The sequence below is a fragment of the Trachinotus anak genome, unplaced genomic scaffold (assembly GCF_046630095.1).
Source record: "Trachinotus anak isolate AG129_WGS33_773 ecotype Australia unplaced genomic scaffold, CSIRO_AGI_Tana_v1 ptg000003l, whole genome shotgun sequence".
Taxonomy (NCBI): Eukaryota; Metazoa; Chordata; class Actinopteri; order Carangiformes; family Carangidae; genus Trachinotus; species Trachinotus anak.
In genome coordinates this window covers 18,554,803-18,573,688 of record NW_027273854.1, presented here as the reverse complement: position 1 = coordinate 18,573,688, position 18,886 = coordinate 18,554,803, and the positions used below count along the sequence as shown (strand labels likewise).

Genomic DNA, 18,886 nt, shown 5'->3' with positions numbered 1-18,886 from the left:
TATGAGTTAGTATGACAAATATTAGTATGCAATTTATGAAAGCTTGGCTGTGATGCATCACATGTAAGAGTGAGAGTTTGATCTTTACCAGCCCCCTCCTGATGCCTGGTGGTTCTATTTTTCATCTGTTTCTATTTATGACTTATGCTTGTTAGTTTTTCTATTATTATTCTCATCAAAGTTGTTGAACTGCCCATCTGGTGATCTTCTTTTGGATCCTCTTCCTTATTGTCTTGTATACAACAGTGACACAATACCAGTCAGACACCATTTAATCCAGGCTTAGGAGCTTGGAGGTCAGGACCTTTTTGTTTTTGAAAGATACACAGTAAGCGCTCTCTGCCCCCAGAGACATGTAGTGATTCACCCTTTCCTATGAAATGGAGGAACTGAAACATCTGTTAGGCACTCTGTATTCATTTCATAAACCCTCTCGTCACATCCCCCCTCAGTGTCTCACACTTCTGTTCTCTACTGTTTTTTATCAGTTTGAATCACAAACACAAGTTTAGAGGAGGGTTACACTGCAGCAGGTCTCCTCATTGCTCACCCTCTTTCAGCCATGGCCAAGAAGAACTGTTCTGCTGGCCAGACGTGGGACACCCTCATCAAAAAATGTATCCCCAGTGAGACGGAAGCAATGGCCAAGAAGGCCTGTTCTGCTGGACAGAGGTGGGACAACCTCATCAAAAAATGTATCCCCAGTGAGACGGAAGCAATGGCCAAGAAGGCCTGTTCTGCTGGACAGAGGTGGGACAACCTCATCAAAAAATGTATCCCCAGCAATATGGACACCAGACACGAACCTGACCGACCAACAGGTAAGTTGAACCTCCTTGGTTGTTTTTTTGTTTTTTTACCTCTAAAAGGTTTTATCTGCCCCCTGAGCAGTGCAGCTGTGCTAAGTCTGACAGACCTAGTTTGACTTGATGCTCTCTAGGTTACTTTTAGATGTTGGCTTGTATTCTTCCTTTCTATCTAAAACGTGTTGTTTTCAAACTGATCTACCAGTATTTATTTCCTCGTGTTTGGTCCAAACCATTTAAGGGATTTCACCTGCGTACAGCTGTCTTTAAATTGTTTACTTGTCTGTTGAAGGCAGAAGCACGGAGTTCCCACATTAATATAGGCTACCTATGTTGATTTTAAGTGAACACTTTGTGCTCATTTAATCTGTCTGATCCACCAGAGCCACCCCTGAAGGCTGATGTAAACCACGTGAGAGTTATGGCCTCCGCTCCCCAGGCCGACCCATTGATGGTGCTGAGCCCGGCTTTGTGGATCTTTGTGGTGCTGGCCACAGTGGGGTCCATTTTGGCTCTGGCTCTCTGGCTCATCATATACAGACGAGAGGCAAGACACAGCAGCAGCTCAGGTGAGGACAACCAGTGTAATTATTCATATGACACGATGGTTTTTAATTTGTTTAATTTATTTTTTGTTTATCTTTACTTTTGTTGAGAGTTTGAGTGTCACATAAGGGTTTAAATACTGCTTCAGAGGCTTTTCAGAAAAAGTTGCACAAAATGTTTACCATTAAATATGATTTATTTTAAAATACTGGCTCTTAATATCATCTTTCTGTAACTGTTCTTAAAAATAAATCAGATCAATGTCAGTAATTGACCTTTTAACACCTAAACTGATGTAACAATTCTTATAGAAGGAGTTGCTGAAATCGAATATGCAGGCATATCAGATACTTCAATTAGACAGCTAAAGGAATGGATCACTTAAGCCCAGTGATCTTCCATGCCTTGGATGAAATATTTCCTCAGCGATGTCGTTTTTCAAGCATCTATCCAGTGGCAGGCATCTCTTTTACTCTAAGTGGGGGATCTAACATGCAGAGCGGGCATCTGAGAGTCAAGTGGAGGAAGTGGGGTTGCAGGCAGGCAGGTGATGAAGTGTGACGTTCCTCACAGTAGAAACTCCTCAGTTTCTGTTCTCTTCTTCTCGCTCGTCCCCTGGGTCAGCCCCGCTTTCTTACCAGCTATTCTGGTTTCAACACGCATCCGCTGGTTAGGCAGCACGAAGTAGGTCTGCATATGACCTTGAAAACACATAAACTGACAAAAAAGACACACCAAGAGGCACTGAAATCAGAATAACAAGTCTAACAACTTTAGGCAAGAGTGTGGCCTGGTGGACAGAGAGAGAGATCATCTTGTACCCATAAAGGTGGATATCTGAAAGCTGCTGATGTCTGTATTCATTTTGGGGGACATGCCGATTAAAACTGCTGAATTTAAAATGACCCTGGCAGTCATGTGACCCAGCTGCCTTTATATACAGCAGCCCCTTTGAGATCAGATGGAAAAGCTTGAGCTTTTGTGCTGGGCATATTTTTAATCTTCTTGAATGCACCTCAATTACATGTAAAACAAAAACAATATCAGGGCTGTGGAGAAGCTACATTCACTTTATCAGTGGCATGCTTTTCTCCTCACTGAGTGAACTGTCTGTCAATAGACCTTTATCCACAGGACAACCAGGAATGTAAAATCTAGATCAGCAGAGTGGAGATATTCAGCTTTAGTCGTTGTGACACACATCATTGTTTTCCTCGTGATGTAATGCAGGAGTCTGACCATTGTCTCGTAATGTCTGAAAGTCATTTTTTCAGTAGTCTACTAAATATTTTACTTACACATTCTACATCCCTTCAACAATTTATGGTCTGACGTGAAAACAATATGGCATTGCGAGGAAGCCCATCTAAGCATTCTTACTTTTTCAGTAGTTATGCAGCCACTTTGCCTCCTCGTCATACAGAAATGTTATACACTGACATTTTACATTACTTAATACATTATTTAAATGTATATTACATTGTTTTTTATTACAGTTTCCAATGCTATAATGGACATTTATATAATCATGTATTACATGTTATAAGCCTTTATTCAAGGAATATAAAATTTAAAAATGAAAATAAAAAAAAATAAAAATGACAGACTGAAACAGAAAATGTTTTTGACCGTCACACCGTCCTATATTTCAATATTTTTATTCCTACACACTGTAAAATCTGATCACATGTTTCTGGTGAATCAAATGAGGAGCTGAAGTGAATAATGTTGCATTTTGGGGGAGGGACAGCCCATGAGAAAGCAGAGACACAGTGCCAGGAAAGAGTTAGATGAATACGGCTGCATCAGTCTCTAAATCAATATAACTCTTTTTTTTTTTTTTTTTTACCGGTATAATATAAGAAAGACCCACAACAGTGGAGGGTTGATATGTAGACATGCTGAATGTGTGTGGTTGTCTTTGTGACTAAAAATAAAAGCTAACGGTTTTCCAGTTCAGATCCACATGTGCATAGATCTGGTCATTGAGACCCTATCACACAATATCTTTTATTCAATGTGACTATCAGAGACTCTGCTGTTTGTGTTGCAGGGGACGTGGGGCCAGGCCTGCAGCCTCTTCACAAAACAGAGCCACTTGCCACAATTCACCCACTGCCCTCAGAGAGAAACAGTCAGGCACAGATGTTTCAGAGAGCAGCAGAGGCCCTGTCGTCCTGTCCTCACCTGCACCTGGGGGACCAAACAGGCTCAAAGTGGGAGGATGGCTTCATCTCTTGCAGGGGCCCCGCAAAGCACGCTGGAAAAGATGGGGGCGGAGGACTGCCTGCATGCAGCACAATGAGGGAGCACAAGATCCCACTTCCTGCCACAGAGCTGGGTGGAACTGCGTTAGTAACAACAAAAACTGTATAGCGCGTGCATGTGTGTGTGTGTGTGTGTGTGTAATTGTGCATGTGCGTGTATGTATGTGTGTGTGTTCTTACAAACTTTTCTCCACTGCATGTAATATGCACCTCGGGCTGGTGTGGTGAGATCCAAATTTTGGATATCTATCATTTCTACCATGTTTTTATGGTTTTTAAATAATATTAGACCATTGTTGTTGTTTTATTCCTCATCACTGTTTTTAAAAAATGCAGATGTTATGATGTATGTTGGTGTCCAATAATACCTGTAAGTCTGTGTATATTTTAGTGTATTTTACACAAAGTTTTGCCAAAAAACAAAGAAACTTCTCTGAATCTTGTGCCATATTTCAAACATCATTTAATAAAACACAAAACAAAAATCATCACAGAAATATTTCCTATGTTCGGAACACAGGGTGGCATTGTTGTAGTTTGAAAGAGAAATATTCTTGACAAGCATTGTTTGGGCATAGTTTCACTGTCTTTGCAGCAGAAAAGGCTATTTACATGGTAAATAATTTAGTCAAATTTTCTCAATCAGTGAGCTTCCTGAAGGCAACATCTAAACATAAACAGAGAACTGCCCAAAGTAAAGTTAAAAGTAAAGTTAAAAAGAGCACATTTGATATTGTCCTTTAATATCTCGATATCTTTTTGGTGAGAACCGACCGTGTGATTTGTTTATAGTTTTGTTAATAGAAAAAATCCATGTAGTTGTGACAACAATGATAGCGTAAGTTATCATTGTCCACGGAGCAGGTAAAGGTTGTTATGTATGTTACAAATTTCAAAAAGGTTTGTGACGTTTAAACCCATGGTGCTGTCTACTGTATGACTTTGGCTCCACCAAGTGGTAAAATCAAAATAAAGACTGTGGCAGAGAGTGACTAATAAACCTGTGAGCTTCATTAGAAAATGATGCTCTGTTCCACACAGTAAAAAAATATATATCCTCCTCTTTACGCCAGTTTTACTTTTTGGTCCTGTTTCTTTCCTATTCCCATGAATAACAGCTCAAATGTAATGATGTAAAGTAAGTGTGATCATGTGTCAGTGCCACACAATAAAAGAGGAAGGCTTTATTTCAAGCGCTTCTTCTTCCACATCTGAAGGTGGATTTTTCCTTTCAATGAACAATGAGACAAAGTAATGTCAAGAAACAGTTCATTTTAGGAGACAGAGGGATGGGCTGGTGAAAAGTGTGAAGAATGGATGATAGGATAAAAAAAGACAACTGAACCCTTTGGCCCTGTGTCAAAGTCTCACCTTTAACATGCCTGCTTATTCCACAGCTGTTCCCAGTCTCTCCAACCCCTGGATGAACAGAGCCATCCAAAGAAACCCAACAGTGCTGATTCAGACAGGTACAGGTTATGACGCACTTCGACAATGTCTAGCCTACTTCCTGTGCTCATAGTTCCTCTGTAATCACAAGTAGGTACTGGGGTTGTCGGTGACAGCCAGGTGGAAGTACTCTGGCGGGCTGTCACTCTGCAGGCTGATGCTGGTCTCCCTCCGACGGATTTTGGTGGACAGGGTCTTCCTCTTTTCAAAGCCCTCGCTCTCATCTCCACGCTTCTCCAGGCTGGACACGATCATCTCTGCCAGGTCCTGCTGCAGCCGCTGGAAGTTCTCCCTGAGACAATAACATGAGGATCATTTTTGGATTATGGATGCAAAGGTAAGAAGATATAAAATGCCCAAAATTAAAAATCTGAATGGGACTGTGTTTTACTCACGCTGTTGGTGGCGTTGGCAGGTTGTATTTGCCCCCAGTCACCCCTGTTAACCAGTATGTCATCTCTTTGCCTTTACCCTGTGAGTCATTTACACATAGACACACACACAAACAGAGGAAATGAAACTAGTAACCACTATTTGCACAGCTTACACTAGATATAAATGCCTGGAAAATGAGTACATAATGAGCCAAAGCAAACCCAGCTCACCTTCAGGTACGTCTCTCCTCTCTTTTCATATTCAAACTTGCAGTCTGTCCTCTGCAGGATGTTGATGGTGGACTGGCTGACGTGAATTCTCAAAGCTGGAGAGACAACATCAGAAGCTGCACCTGAACTGAATATTGTGATTGTGTTAAAAAAAAATGTGTGTGTGTGTGTGTGTGTGTGTGTGTGAGTGAGTGAGTGAGTGAGTGTTGTCTCTTACGCAGGCCTGTGGACTCCATGCGTGAGGCAGTGTTGACTGTATCTCCAAAAAGGCAGTAGCGAGGCATCTTGTTCCCCACCACTCCTGCCGCACACGGTCCTACACACAAACACAAGACATTTGCTTGAAATGTCTCGTGTGTTGTATCAGTACAACACTGCCACCTACTGTTCTTGCTTTTTATTACTTTCATGTGTTTAACTCCACATGCCACCGTCCCTCCTCATACATTTTTTGACATTTTATACATCTTATCTTTTTTTTTTGAGGAAATGACAAATTTTGCTATTTTTTTGCTATTTTATCTGTCAAGTACATTATGTGTTTATTTATAAGCATGACTTATTTTTGTGTCAAATTAGCCACTTTAATGGATACATATTACATTGCCTTGAGGACTAAATATGGAAATATGCTTAATTTTAAATATCAGCCTGGCAGGCAGAACAAAACCATGAATTTCTGTTACCTGAATGCACACCAATACGGATCCACAGAGGGATGCCAGGCAGGTGCTGCAGCTCAAAAGTCCCTACAAATGCCAGGATGTCCAGGGCCATGTGGGCGATGTCCACTGCATGTCTGTTGCCGTTGCGTTTGGGCAAACCTGATGCAACCATATATGCATCTCCTATTGTCTCAACCTGAGAGACAACGGATGAAAAGCTTTGTTGATTAAAACATTAGCTGATGATCAGCCACATGTACCAGTCTAAACCCAACCCCGGCTGCTTCATAGTACAACCAGATGCAGACACAGCAGAGACTTTCTGCCTCTAAACTGAACTTCCACCACTGCCCTGTGACCCCTTTGACTGGTTAAACACTAGATTATTGAGGATCCAGTAAGCAGGGTACCTTATAGACATCATGGTGGTCAAGGATGCTGTCAAAGTTCTTGTAAATGTGGTTGAGCATGTTGACCACCTCCATGGGGGTGCTGTAGTGGCAGAGGGTGGTGAATCCCACAATGTCACTGAAATAAACGGTCACCTCTTCAAACAGCTCTGGCTCCACTCTGCCCGTCTCCTTTAACGAACGCACCACTGGGCTGAGGTGAGGTAGGGAGAGTGGAAAATGCTGATGTTAATTTATAACTTCTAATAACATTAAAACTGCTGACAGTTACATTTACGCCAAGGGAATATAACATGTACTTGTAGATACAAATACAGCTTTGCCTTGAGCTGGGGCAGGCACTTGTGGCCACCAAAGACAATGGTAGTTATTACCCAGGGGCCAAGAAATGGATTTGGTTTGAATCATAACATACATCAATATATACAGTATTTTTTGCATAAAGCTGGAATGATTTCTACACACCACCTATCAAAAAGAATCCTGCATCCAGGTTTTATGAAATGTGATAAGTATACAATTATAGACAATACATAAAAAGAGAGAATAAAACTGTTTCCTATGTCAATGTGGAGCAACACTGGTATTCATGTAGAGCTGTGTTTCAAAAATTCACCCTCCTTCTACCTCTTGTCAACTATGTTTACGAGCTAGTTGGTAGAGTACAATGGGTTTATCAGAGCTTTTTCACTTGAATCGGTTCCCTGCTGTTGCTGAAAATGATGCTCATGACAGCCAGGTTTGAGGTCCATAAACTAATGAATCAGTGTAGACTAAAATGCTCTGTACAGCTGGGGAAACTGCAGAGGTGGGAAATAATTCCTCTTCTCAAGGTGAGCAACCTCTTTCACACTACACACATTTAGTTTGATCCATTGTCAAATAAACGTGGTTAGTGCAGCTTTAAACATGTCGCTGTTTTCAGCCGCCCCCTGCAGCAGGTATGGCATGAACCTACCCAGGAAGTAGCATAAAGTTGAGGCGATCAGCTCTGTCCCTCTCAGCTTTGTACAAAGACGTCCTCTCCTCCACCAGACGCTCCAGAGTCCTTGAGTAATTCTGCAGGCGTCGGATCAGGTTGTCCATGTACGTCTCAGTGGCTTGGTTGTGTAGGTTACTGTGTAAGAGTTAGAATATATTATTACATTACATTACAATATTATTACAAACACATATTTATGTCATTTAATGAATTACTCATCATGCAAAAGATTAGTGCAGCATTGATTGTCTAATACCTCATACAGATACTGTATGGCCAAAAATATGTGGACACCCCTATCTTTTAGAAAGCCTTCCCCAAAGACTAAAAGGTTCTTGGGCTGAGATGTTCAGCAATCACATATGTATGTAATGGTCTGGTGTCCACATGTTTTTGGCCATGTGATGGGCTATAGAAATTATTAAAATGAATGTCTGGTGTTTACGTACCTGAAAATCTTACCCAGAGTTACCTCTATTCTTTTAAAATCTGGCCTCCGTTCTGGGTCTTCATCCCAGCAACTCTTTATTAGCATATACAGCTGTATACACACAAAAGCACACATACACATGCAGACAAAAACAAAATCAGAGGGGGGGAGTGTTTTCCCGACTTCATTTAACTTTGATGGATGCAAGCAGCTTTATCGACCTGTGTGTCACTGTAACAGCAAATGTCCCCCTCAGTGTTTAGCAGCTCTCTTACCTCGATCTCCCTCTCTGATGCACTCTCAAAGTTGAGGTCGGGTCTAAACACAGCCATATCAGTGGGATACTGCACTCTGTAGATCTTCTCTGAGAGATCACAAAGCCATCAGTTAAACAAGGTGAGCAGGACTTAGAGCTGAGGATGATTATGTGTGTTTGCCCATCCACATGAATATTAAAATTAAATAATTTTGTCATAGTCAATTCTCATATATTAATAAACAAATAGTTTCCTAAACAAATTCATTATTCATACAAAAAGTTTCTCTTTAAAACAAACAAAATGTTGATTTGTTTGTTTCGTCACTTATGGCAGGCCTACCTCTAATATCAGAGCAGTGCTGTGTATAGAATGGGGCTCGCCTCATAACAATCTCATGGGCAATGATGGCATAGCTGTAGACATCGCCTTTCTGAGACACTCCATCTTTACGAAGATGCTCCGGGGCTGTCCATACATCTGAGAGGAGAGGAGAGGAGAAGATGAGCTGCCAGTACTCTGTGTTTAGATCAATAATCAACTTGAGTGAAAAACTCAGTCTCACCTTTGCCTGGCCTCAGGATGGTGTGGCAGCCAAAGTCAGTGATCTTGACCACCATGCGGTTGTCTACCACACAGTTAGTGGACTTGAGGCGACCATGGACTTCAATATTACTGGAGTGGAGATAAGACATACCCTGTAGATGACAAAAATGGAGGACTGTCTTTAATCCTGGGTGTTTGTAAACAGTTGATATTTGTTCTGTCATTATGTTCCTGGTGTGCTAAATGAACAAACAGAAAATGAATAAATGACCCATAAAATAGATAAATAAAATATTACCTTTGCTATGTCATACATGACTGATATCTTAAACTCCATGTCCATGAAGGTTTCATCTGGGTAGGAGATCCTGTCATTCAGAATGTACTGGAATAACAGATAAAGATCACGTTTACCACTGTGCTTACTCACTGTATTCAGTTAATGGAACTGTGAAATACTTAAGTAATCTTTGTGTGTGTGTGTGCGTGTGTGTGTGTGTGTGTGTGTGTGTGGAGATTATGTTCATGCACACACCATTAGCATTCTTTAAACTGTGTCCATCACTTATCAAACAAACAGTAAAGTCATTGTGAGCACTGGCGAAAGGAGGTCACTGAGCTCTGTCATAAACATGTTGTCTGTACTGTAGTCACGTAACATGAAGTAAAGTCATATGAACATTACACTAGAAAGTGTCAGTGTTGCACATTAGACTGGATGTTTTTCAGAATCAGTTTGACTTATAACTGTTTTCAATTTTTTTAAATTGATGTTGAAAATCTGAAAAAAAAAAAAAAAAGAAATTATTTATAGAGGTCATATGACCGCATTAAGACAGCGCAGTTCTCCAAAACTTTATTAATTAATTAATTATTTTCCTGCACTCCCACTGTGCTGAAAACTTACAGACTGATAAAATACACTGAGAGATAAGAGAGATAAGGAACACTGGCAGCTGCAGGATCTGACATGCAGGGAAATTTCAAGACAGTGGGTCTGAGTGAGTGACGTTCTGCTTACCCTGAGGGAGCCCCTCTGACACAGCTCAAACACGCCAAACACACCGTACTCAAACTTCACTGTGCCGTAGAACTTGGTCAGGTTGTAGTAATCGATGCGCAGCAGCTGAAACATGAAGATATGTAACAGAGGAGGAAGTGGCGGGGAGAAACTCAATGCACTAATGCTTTAAAAACTTGAAGTTTTACATAAACACAGAGGTGTCTTACAGTGTTAAGCTCAATCCTCTGGTCCTCGTTGAAATCGCCATCCGTGTGTTTCAGCTCTTTCAAGATTACAGGCTGAGGAATACAGAGAAATAAAACACTCAAACACAGAGGTTCAACATCATCATCTCTTTCTCTTTATTTTTTTTATATATTAAATATTGATTTTTGGAAGTTGAAATGCAGGTACTTTTTTGTCATAGCAGCCTCGATGACTGAAGTATGTGCTGTCCTTCCTCTTATCTTCATCAATCTGTTACATAAATACACATATGATGTACAGTGAGAGAGGAATGTGATTGCTTCACACAGTACTTCATTTATGGTTAAACTTAGTAACAAATTCCTTTCTCATTACACTCAAATGTCAACTTTTACTGCCCTCCTATTCAGCGGTAGAAAGTAACTAAAGACATTTACTAAGTACTGGTCCTAAGTACAATTCTGGGTTACTTCAATTTTAGTTGAGTATTCATCATATTAAACTTTTCACTCCACTCCAGAGGTTTTCACTCCCAAACCTTCTGGCCTGACCCCTTATAGAAAAGTAGCATCTACTGTAAATTATGTGTATTATACTCTAACATGCAGGAAACAGTTGATTAATGGGTCTGTTTACCTTCAGCGAGACCGCCTTCTCATCCAGCGGACCAATCAGGTGCGGGTCGATGTGAGACCACTTCTTCTGCAGGAGACGCTCTTTCCTGTTCTGCCTAGCATTATTCATACACACACACACACACACACACACACACACACAGACGGTAGCGTTTCCATGACTTCAGAGGACATTACATTGACTTATATTTCCTTAAGTCTTATTCTAACCTCAACCACAGCTACTACTTGCCTGACCCTACTAACTCACCCCAACCTTAAAACATGTCTTCACCTTAAAATCTAATGATTTACATTATGCAGACTTCCTTTGTCCCCATAATGGTTAAACAGATTTAGGTCCCCACATTTTCAGTAATACCTGGACCATACACACACACACACACACACACAAACAGTTGTGTCTCCATGACTTCAGAGGACATTACACTGACTTAAATTCATTTCCTAAAGACTTAATCTAACCTCAGCCACAACTACTACTCTTCTAACCCTAGTAACCTTAACTTAAGCCATACTATAAAATGTCAAGTCATCATCTAAAATTTAATGATTTACATTATAGGGACTGGTTTTTGTCCCCCATAAGGATGATGAGTCCCTGCAATGTGTGAACAAATTTAGGTCCCCACAACATGAGTAATACCTGGACCCCACACACAGACACACAGTCAAGGCATACATGGTCAGTACAGGGGGCATTTTTGGGATAACCTTCTTATTTTCAGAGTGTATCCAATTACATAACAACTTTATGAAAGTGTTTTTAGCTTTTTGTGGTCTTTCAGTTTTCCAAACTTCAACCAAAATATTTTGTGTCACTAAAACATATTGTCACCAATTGTCAACAATTTATGTCCTAGCCAGAGCTGTTGTACCATCTCCCTGCCCTCTGAACACAGAGATTCATAACCTTTCTTGATACAGTTGTGAAATATGTCTGCGGCCTACCTGTAGAAGATGAGAGCAATGGCTGTCACGATGACGATACTGAGACTCAGAACGATCACAATCACATCCTGCATATTTAAGTCTGGAAACAAACAGTGGAATTAACAACAAAACATTTATAGTGTTACCTAAAATACAAGACTATGCAAGCACATTATATTTCTAAATGTCATCTTCAAATTTTGAGGTTTTGTTGCCTGTAAGTTTCTCAACCTTACAGCAAGAGCCTACATAGGGTTGGCGATATATAGACATTGCCTGCAATTTCAAACACTCCCTCCTCATTTTTGAGAAATACAAACAAAAACTTTACTGTGAGGACCTGAGAGAAACTGAACTGGACAGTTTTCAGGCTACAGAAGCACCACATCTCTCCATACTACCTTTATACCATCCATGTGTATGTGTGTATTACCTTCTGGGTTTTCTGGCACGTCAGTAGGCAACCGATTCCCTTTCCATGGCAGGGCAAGGTTTGGGTTTGTCTCTATGGTTTCATTTCGTGATGTGTCAAACACTGACAGAATTTCATACTGGGGAGAGACAGTATATAAACAAATATTCACCTTTATGCTGACTCTTTTGAGGAAAGCAGTTTGGCAAAAAAAAAAAAATCTGCATGTGCAAACTGCTGAATGGATAGCAGTCTCACCTTGCTAGTGGCAGTTGACGTGTAAATCATGGAGAAGTTAGCATCTCTGTCACCATATTCATCGAGCACATAGTGTCCTCCCATACCTGCTCGAAGGAAATACACAGAACCATACACACACATACACCAAAGAAAGCATTTTAGATTTCATCACAATCTAATTACATTTGAATTGGATGATCCACAAAAAGTTTTTTTTAAAACTGCAAAGATAATGTGTCTTTGCTGCAGAATAGAACTTTTTTATTTTTTTGAAGTAAGATTAAATCTGATATACAATATTTTTCAGTAATTAGTAAGCATAACTATAGCTGCAATTACTGCTTTTCTTCATTAGTCACAGTGATTTTCTTGATTACTTGCTTGGTCTATTAAGAGTCCAAGGTGACCTTTTCAAATAGCTTTTGATAGCTCAAATCCCAAAGACACTCAGTTTAGCATGGTGTAGAAAAAGCACCAACTTCTCAGATTTGAGAGACGAGAATTACAAAATGTCATTTTAGCTTGAGATAGAATTTTAACTATTAATCAGTTTATTTAAAAAGTTGTCAATCCAATTAATTAACTGACTGATAATTTCAGCTTTAACTACAAGCATCAAAAAAGGGTTGCTGTAGATAAAAAGTATGACAGAACCATCTTGCCAAGCAGCCCTTCATTTTGGCTGCATGCTCCACTACAACACCCTCATCCATACAGGCGCTTTATTCCCGCATCTCATGATATCTTTGTGGTAGTGTCTACTTTCTTTTGCATTGTAATTTAGTCTCCCATTTTGTTGCTAGCCTCAAGTTATCCCTGCTCATATGTACCGTAAAAGGAGGTGTTTCCAAACGGGTTGTCACTCAGAGGCACATCATAGGATCCCTTGTGTTGCTGGCTGAGCATCCTCTCTCTGAGCACTTTGCCAAACAGCAAAGCGCCATCATGATACCCAGCCACATAGTCATTTATCTGCACATTAGAGTGAAAGAAAGAGAAAAAGAGTCAGAGAGTTACACCATAACTGCTTTACACAGTGTTGTTTGTGAGTTGCTGCTCACCGTGTCGTTGAATGCTGAGTTTGATCCATAGCTGTAGTTCCTCTGTGGCAGTGTGATCACCAGGACGTCCTTCATATTTTTATTGGCTGTTGTGTTGATGTGATAATCAGGGCTGGAGGAAGTTGTCACTGTGAATAGCCTTACTTCGACATATTCAATATGTTTCATAATGGGCAAAATGGTAATCTCATGGCCGGGCTTACTTGTAAATATCGAGGAGGATGAACATGATGTCCTCATTTATTCGGTGTTCCATCTTCCCCTTTATTGAAGCAATGTCATCAGGGCTCCCACACATGATGAAGACTGAAATGAATAAATCACTTTCACTAAAGCAGGAAGAAAAACATTTGAGCTGTACTGTACATTTAGCACAATTCTTTTCCTGCACTGGTTACATTATTTCAGTGTTACATTAAATGTAGATCAAAAACGTCGGGTACAGATTGATTTTAATGCTGAAGCATGTACTATGTATCAAAAACACCACCAACAAATCATTCTCATTCATTTTTCACAGCCAACAGTGGCCAGGTGATGAGCAAGTTGCTCTACCAAGACAGAAAAAATGAAAATAGAGCAAAATAACAGAGAATCGTCATGAGTTTGACATAGTTGCCCTTGACTAAAGGAGCAGCTGTTTTCTGTCACAGAAAAAAGTCATTCCACATGCATATGCAATAATTATGCTATTCTAACTGTACTAAGATCAATGCTAACACACTGATGTTTAGCAGATATAATGTTTACCATCTTGTTTTGACATGTTAGCATGCTATTATTTGCCATTTAGCACCAAGCACAAACTACATTTGGGTCTATCTGGAATGTTATTATAGGTTTTCAAGTATTTAATCATAATAAGCACTGGACTGAATGGGACATTTATGTCTGTACCAAATTTTGTGACAATCTATCCAACAATTTTTGAGGTGTTTCTCGCAAAACCACAGATGTGCGACTATGGTAAATAAATAAATAACTTGTAGATTTAGTATAGGCCCAAACTCTCTAACCCTGCTCAGTAATTTACTCTGTGATATTTTGCCTCCTCACATCTGTTGTTACTGTTACTGCAGACATTACATGATGTTTTTCAGGTTCTGAACAGTATTTGCTGAAGGAATGGTTCAGCTCAATGAGATGTAATTCAAACCAACTCAAAAAAATACCCACTGTTGCTGTGTCTTTTCTTAGCATTTATTGCATTCCTCAGCTCTTCCTCCCCCCGCAGCATTTCTCTGTTTATCTTTGTTGCAAAGTTGGCAGAGGGTGCTTCTAATGCATTGATGTACCTGTGGCAATAAAACAAGAACAAAATTGTACATGCTGGAGATCCAAATGAAGCTACAGGGGTCACTCAAGTGACCTTCAACCTGTGTTGTCTCACCAGAAGCAGTCCTCGCTCACATTGTTGGACTTCTTGTAGACATAAACCTGCTTCCAACGACCCTTAAATGTCAAGGTTTCCAGCAAATAGTTCAATAACAGGTCTGAGATTTTGCGTGCCGGAGGCAGAATCCGGGTCAGTTTGGGCTTATAGTCACACGAGAGACCGAAGCTCCCAGCAGAGATGATAGGAATGCTCAAGCTCAGGCCAATTTCATCACTGAGGAAAAAGTCAAGTTAGGTAAAAGTCAGGAAAATTCACTGAGTGAAAAATCAGTCAGCTGTTAAGTTGTATATATTAAATATAGTAAGAACCAAAGTCATACTCACTCCACTAACTGGAATGTGGCATAAGTGCAGGAAGGCCCCAGCATGACGCATCCGACTGCACCTTTATTCTGCAGAGCGATACAGTAGATGCAGTGATTCTGTCATCAAGGGGCTTTATCAGTATGTAACTCAGAAACAGAGTTTTTTATAATGACGTGTACCCAAATTTTTTATAATATGAATCACCAGTCTGTGATTTTTAATGCTTTTATGATGCTTTATTCTCCACGTCAGTTTGTGATTTCCTTCATTTCCCTGAACCCCTAATAAACTTGTCTAAACTTTTTCAAAACTTTCTCGTCTCAAAAGCAGGAGCAATACCTGTTCAAGACAAACCAAGAGAACAAGAGTTAGACCTATGAGAGGTTCAACGTACAGCATCCCATAGCTGCATCAGATTGCTAGTTGTGTATATTTGTATCTCTGCCTTCAACTGCTACAGTGTCTACTTCCTCAATGAAGAAACAGTTTAGTGCAAAATGGTGGGTCTGCAGAGAAGAGGTTGATCATTGACTGAGGCACTGACAGCAAAATCTGATTTTTACTGTAGTTTTTTTAGATAATAACGTAATGACTTTCTCCTATCAGCCTTTTTTATTATCCCAGAGAAAGTTTCATTAAATGGTTCATTCATAATTTTAGATTGAAGTGTGCCATGATAACCATCCTGTCATGAAGCAATAGCTAAAGGGTGACCTAAGGTTAAGAAGAAACCACAACAGGTGAACTTGTTATTGTGGTTCATCTAGGCACAAAAAAGTTGAATTCCTTGCAACTCATCACTTTTTACAGTTGCTCAAAAAAAAATATTTTATGCCAAGATATTAGAGATGACAGAGGACAAAAATAAGAGGTAACCACAGGACTGGAGATTCTGGTTTCTCTCTCTCTCATGTCAGAAAGTGTATGAAAGTGGTCTTAGAGCCTCTCGGTGCCTCTTCACCAAATGGCATTTTTACCTATACAACCTCCACAACCTTGATTGATTTCACTTTAATATAAACACTGAAAGAAACGCTTAATTTTAATCTCCTCTTTTGACATCTTTTGATCACACTCACATGCAGTATCTTGAGTATTGCCACTCCCTCGCAGGTACTGCTCCCACAGCCCTGCCGGTTGTACATGGTGGTGTCAAACCCAGTGTAGTTAGCCGTCAAAGTGAAGTTTAAATCTTGAGTCATGGACAGAAGATAAGAGTTATTAATATTAAAAGAAATGACCCCATTAATCTCTTTAATCTTATCTATGTTAAGATTAGATAGACTGGTTTATTACCTACAGGTGTAAATCTAGCCTAAGTTTTTTCTTTGTTTTCTACAAAAACTTTAAGCAGCTGCAAGACAAATACTGAACATTGCAAAGAGTTTCATTTGGAGGACCAACCTCAGACAAAATGATTACAGTAAGAGTAAAATTCATTCTACACAAACAATATGACTTATTTTTATGAAAAATAATATGGGACCCCCATATACATGTCCCAAGATACCTCAGGGGTTTATACAGATTAAAAATGCAGTATATGGTCGGATGATGTGGTTGGAACCATGCTGCAGTGAGCTGTAGTTGGCTCTTTTCTTATTGTAGTAAGAACAGTACACATTCAAAACAGATCAGCACCTTTGTCTCATGTCAGTTACATAGAATCTGCCAACAACAAACCGAACCTGTTAATGGTAAACGCTTGCTTGCTTTAATTTATACGACAAGTTTGATATCAATGTCATTTGTGTGTGTTTAGGATGTTTTTGTGTTTGGGATGATTTTCAGCAGAGCTTAGCATAAACACTGAAAGCAGAAACACCTGGCCTCTACCAAAGAGGAGATATATGTCTTTTGATAGCTACAAAACTGTCCTATTTACATGTTGCAGCTTTTAGTCTCCTGAGGTTGTCTGGCTCTGTATCACACCTTAGCATTCGTACTGACCTCAATGTGTCCATAGCACTGAGCAGTGAAAAGTGGCAAGGAACAAAAGTAGCACTGGTCAAAGACATTTTTTTCATTTTCAAACTAGTTTATCTAGCTGAACATGAAAGTTTACTCTTGCTTGCTGCTTCTTGTGTTTAAAAAAAAATTTGACAGTAAGAAACATGGAAACTTTCTTAAAGTTTGCTATAAAAGGAAAAACACTTATTGAACACTTATTTTAACTAATACCCAACTATCCTCCTGTCAAGTTCCCATAATTAAAATATTCTAGAAACAGCCATGGTACCCTGACCACGTGACTTTAAAGTGTGGATAAAATGTAGACAAACTGATCATGAAATAGAAATAAAAGTCTGTTTATAAATCTTTTACAATCCATTTAAATTTTGTTTTGTTTATCTGTAAAAAGCTCCATCCAGAAAAGCTTTGGGCTGTATTTTGATTTTAAATTTCATTTGAAGTCTTTATCATTCTCAGCACTCTTTTATCATTTACACAACAGTAATGATCTCTTCTCACTCAACAGGATGAAGAGAAAGTTGTTAATACATTTGTAAACACCCATCCTGACTTTGTAGTTCTGTTTAATGGTTTTCTAGGAGCCGCTACAACTTCACTTCCAGTTGAAACTGTCTTAGTTTTAAGATGTTGTTGTGTTTTTGTTGGTTGTTCTTAAGCATTGTGTGGACTACATTTAATTGTTATTATCTGTAGGATCCATTCAGCCTCATTTAGAAACGATCACTCCATACCATGCTTAATGTTCTCCTGTCTGTCCTCCTCAATAGCTCGTTCCACAGCCGCCTCCACATATGGTCGACTCCACGCATAAGTGTTGTCCTCCAGCAGCACAACATTGATGGTGTACGTACGGTTTGATGACAAACACTCATCTAGCATCTTGTTGGCGACCACCACCATTATCATTACTCCCAGGTAAGGTAAACTGTGTGAGTTGCGCATCTTGATCCTTAAGATTTTCCTTTCCCTCTCAGAATTCCGTATCTTCTCCACAGTCTCTACATGTCAATATTATATACCTTTGTTAAGATAAACAGCAGGCTGAGGGCAGGTCTTTACATTTGTCCACCTGAACAGATCCTCTCCACTGACGACAGAAGTCCAAAAACAGAAGTGAACAGGGCTCTTCAGTGACTAAGTAGAAGTCTCTTGATTCACTGGCCAGCATCCAAATAAAAGAAGAGTATGAACTTTTGTGTAAGATATAGACCCTAGCCACTTTTAGTAAATGCAAAAAAAGACAAGAAATCCAATCTTCACACCAGTTGTTCCTCTAGGGCAAACCTGAGATCAATAATCCTCCACCTTGGTACAGGCTGGTGTACCTGTCCTCGGTGCGTTAATGAACAACTGTCAAGTGACAGTCGATGCACCAGTCAGAGGGAGGGTAGAGCAGGAAAGACTCCCACACTCCATCTGGACTAACTTCTCACTTAGAAACTTACTGAGATCATAATTCATCCTGTTCGTAAACATGAAGTTTAGACCTGCCTCCACATTACATCTCTGGTGTTAAAACATCTGAGATTGTTGCCAAGTCATTGCCATTTCTGACCAGTTTGTCAGTAACAGCCTGAGAGTAAGTGTGGGAATAAAACACTAATATCTTTGCAACGACAATAGTGGATTAATTCTCATCTCATGACTTGTAGACTGGTAACAGAAACATATATAGACAGTGGAATCAGTGCTGACGGATATTTTGCCTTTTTTTTTAACATTATCTGGTATGTTCCGAGGACAGACAGGGGCGGGGA

General features: G+C 39.8%; 2 protein-coding genes across 2 annotated transcripts; one reads left to right on the top strand and one right to left on the bottom strand.

The window, feature by feature from the left end:
• The first annotated feature begins 447 nt into the window (after positions 1-447).
• Positions 448-5,292, top strand: LOC139618428 (uncharacterized). The gene is made up of 5 exons (XM_071474325.1): positions 448-821; positions 1,190-1,375; positions 3,406-3,703; positions 5,017-5,088; positions 5,160-5,292. Exons 1-5 carry the CDS (start codon positions 563-565, stop codon positions 5,179-5,181), a joined length of 837 nt encoding a protein of 278 aa, XP_071330426.1. The 5' UTR covers positions 448-562; the 3' UTR covers positions 5,182-5,292.
• gucy2ca (guanylate cyclase 2Ca) lies at positions 4,058-18,488 on the bottom strand. The gene is made up of 27 exons (XM_071474323.1): positions 17,861-18,488; positions 16,235-16,347; positions 15,174-15,241; positions 14,845-15,063; positions 14,631-14,749; positions 13,658-13,760; positions 13,455-13,566; positions 13,224-13,365; positions 12,412-12,497; positions 12,175-12,292; positions 11,760-11,841; positions 10,810-10,903; positions 10,381-10,443; positions 10,194-10,265; positions 9,985-10,089; positions 9,262-9,348; positions 8,983-9,115; positions 8,760-8,897; positions 8,436-8,524; positions 8,180-8,271; positions 7,707-7,865; positions 6,749-6,941; positions 6,360-6,534; positions 5,891-5,989; positions 5,674-5,768; positions 5,464-5,540; positions 4,058-5,360 (listed from the first exon to the last, which is right to left on the bottom strand). Exons 1-27 carry the CDS (start codon positions 18,069-18,071, stop codon positions 5,153-5,155), a joined length of 3,252 nt encoding a protein of 1,083 aa, XP_071330424.1. The 5' UTR covers positions 18,072-18,488; the 3' UTR covers positions 4,058-5,152.
• Positions 18,489-18,886: the final 398 nt, after the last annotated feature.

Excerpts from the sequence above, each read along its gene's own strand:
- LOC139618428 (XM_071474325.1), top strand. The coding sequence starts at position 563 with ATGGCCAAGAAGAACTGTTCTGCTGGCCAGACGTGGGACACCCTCATC. Across the intron at positions 1,376-3,405 it reads AAGACACAGCAGCAGCTCAG|GGGACGTGGGGCCAGGCCTG; the intron begins GTGAGGACAACC and ends TTTGTGTTGCAG. Across the intron at positions 3,704-5,016 it reads ACAGAGCTGGGTGGAACTGC|CTGTTCCCAGTCTCTCCAAC; the intron begins GTTAGTAACAAC and ends CTTATTCCACAG.
- gucy2ca (XM_071474323.1), bottom strand. The coding sequence starts at position 18,071 with ATGCGCAACTCACACAGTTTACCTTACCTGGGAGTAATGATAATGGTG. Across the intron at positions 12,498-13,223 it reads TGGAAACACCTCCTTTTACG|GTATGGGAGGACACTATGTG; the intron begins GTACATATGAGC and ends TCCTTCGAGCAG. Across the intron at positions 9,116-9,261 it reads TCATGTATGACATAGCAAAG|GGTATGTCTTATCTCCACTC; the intron begins GTAATATTTTAT and ends TGTCATCTACAG.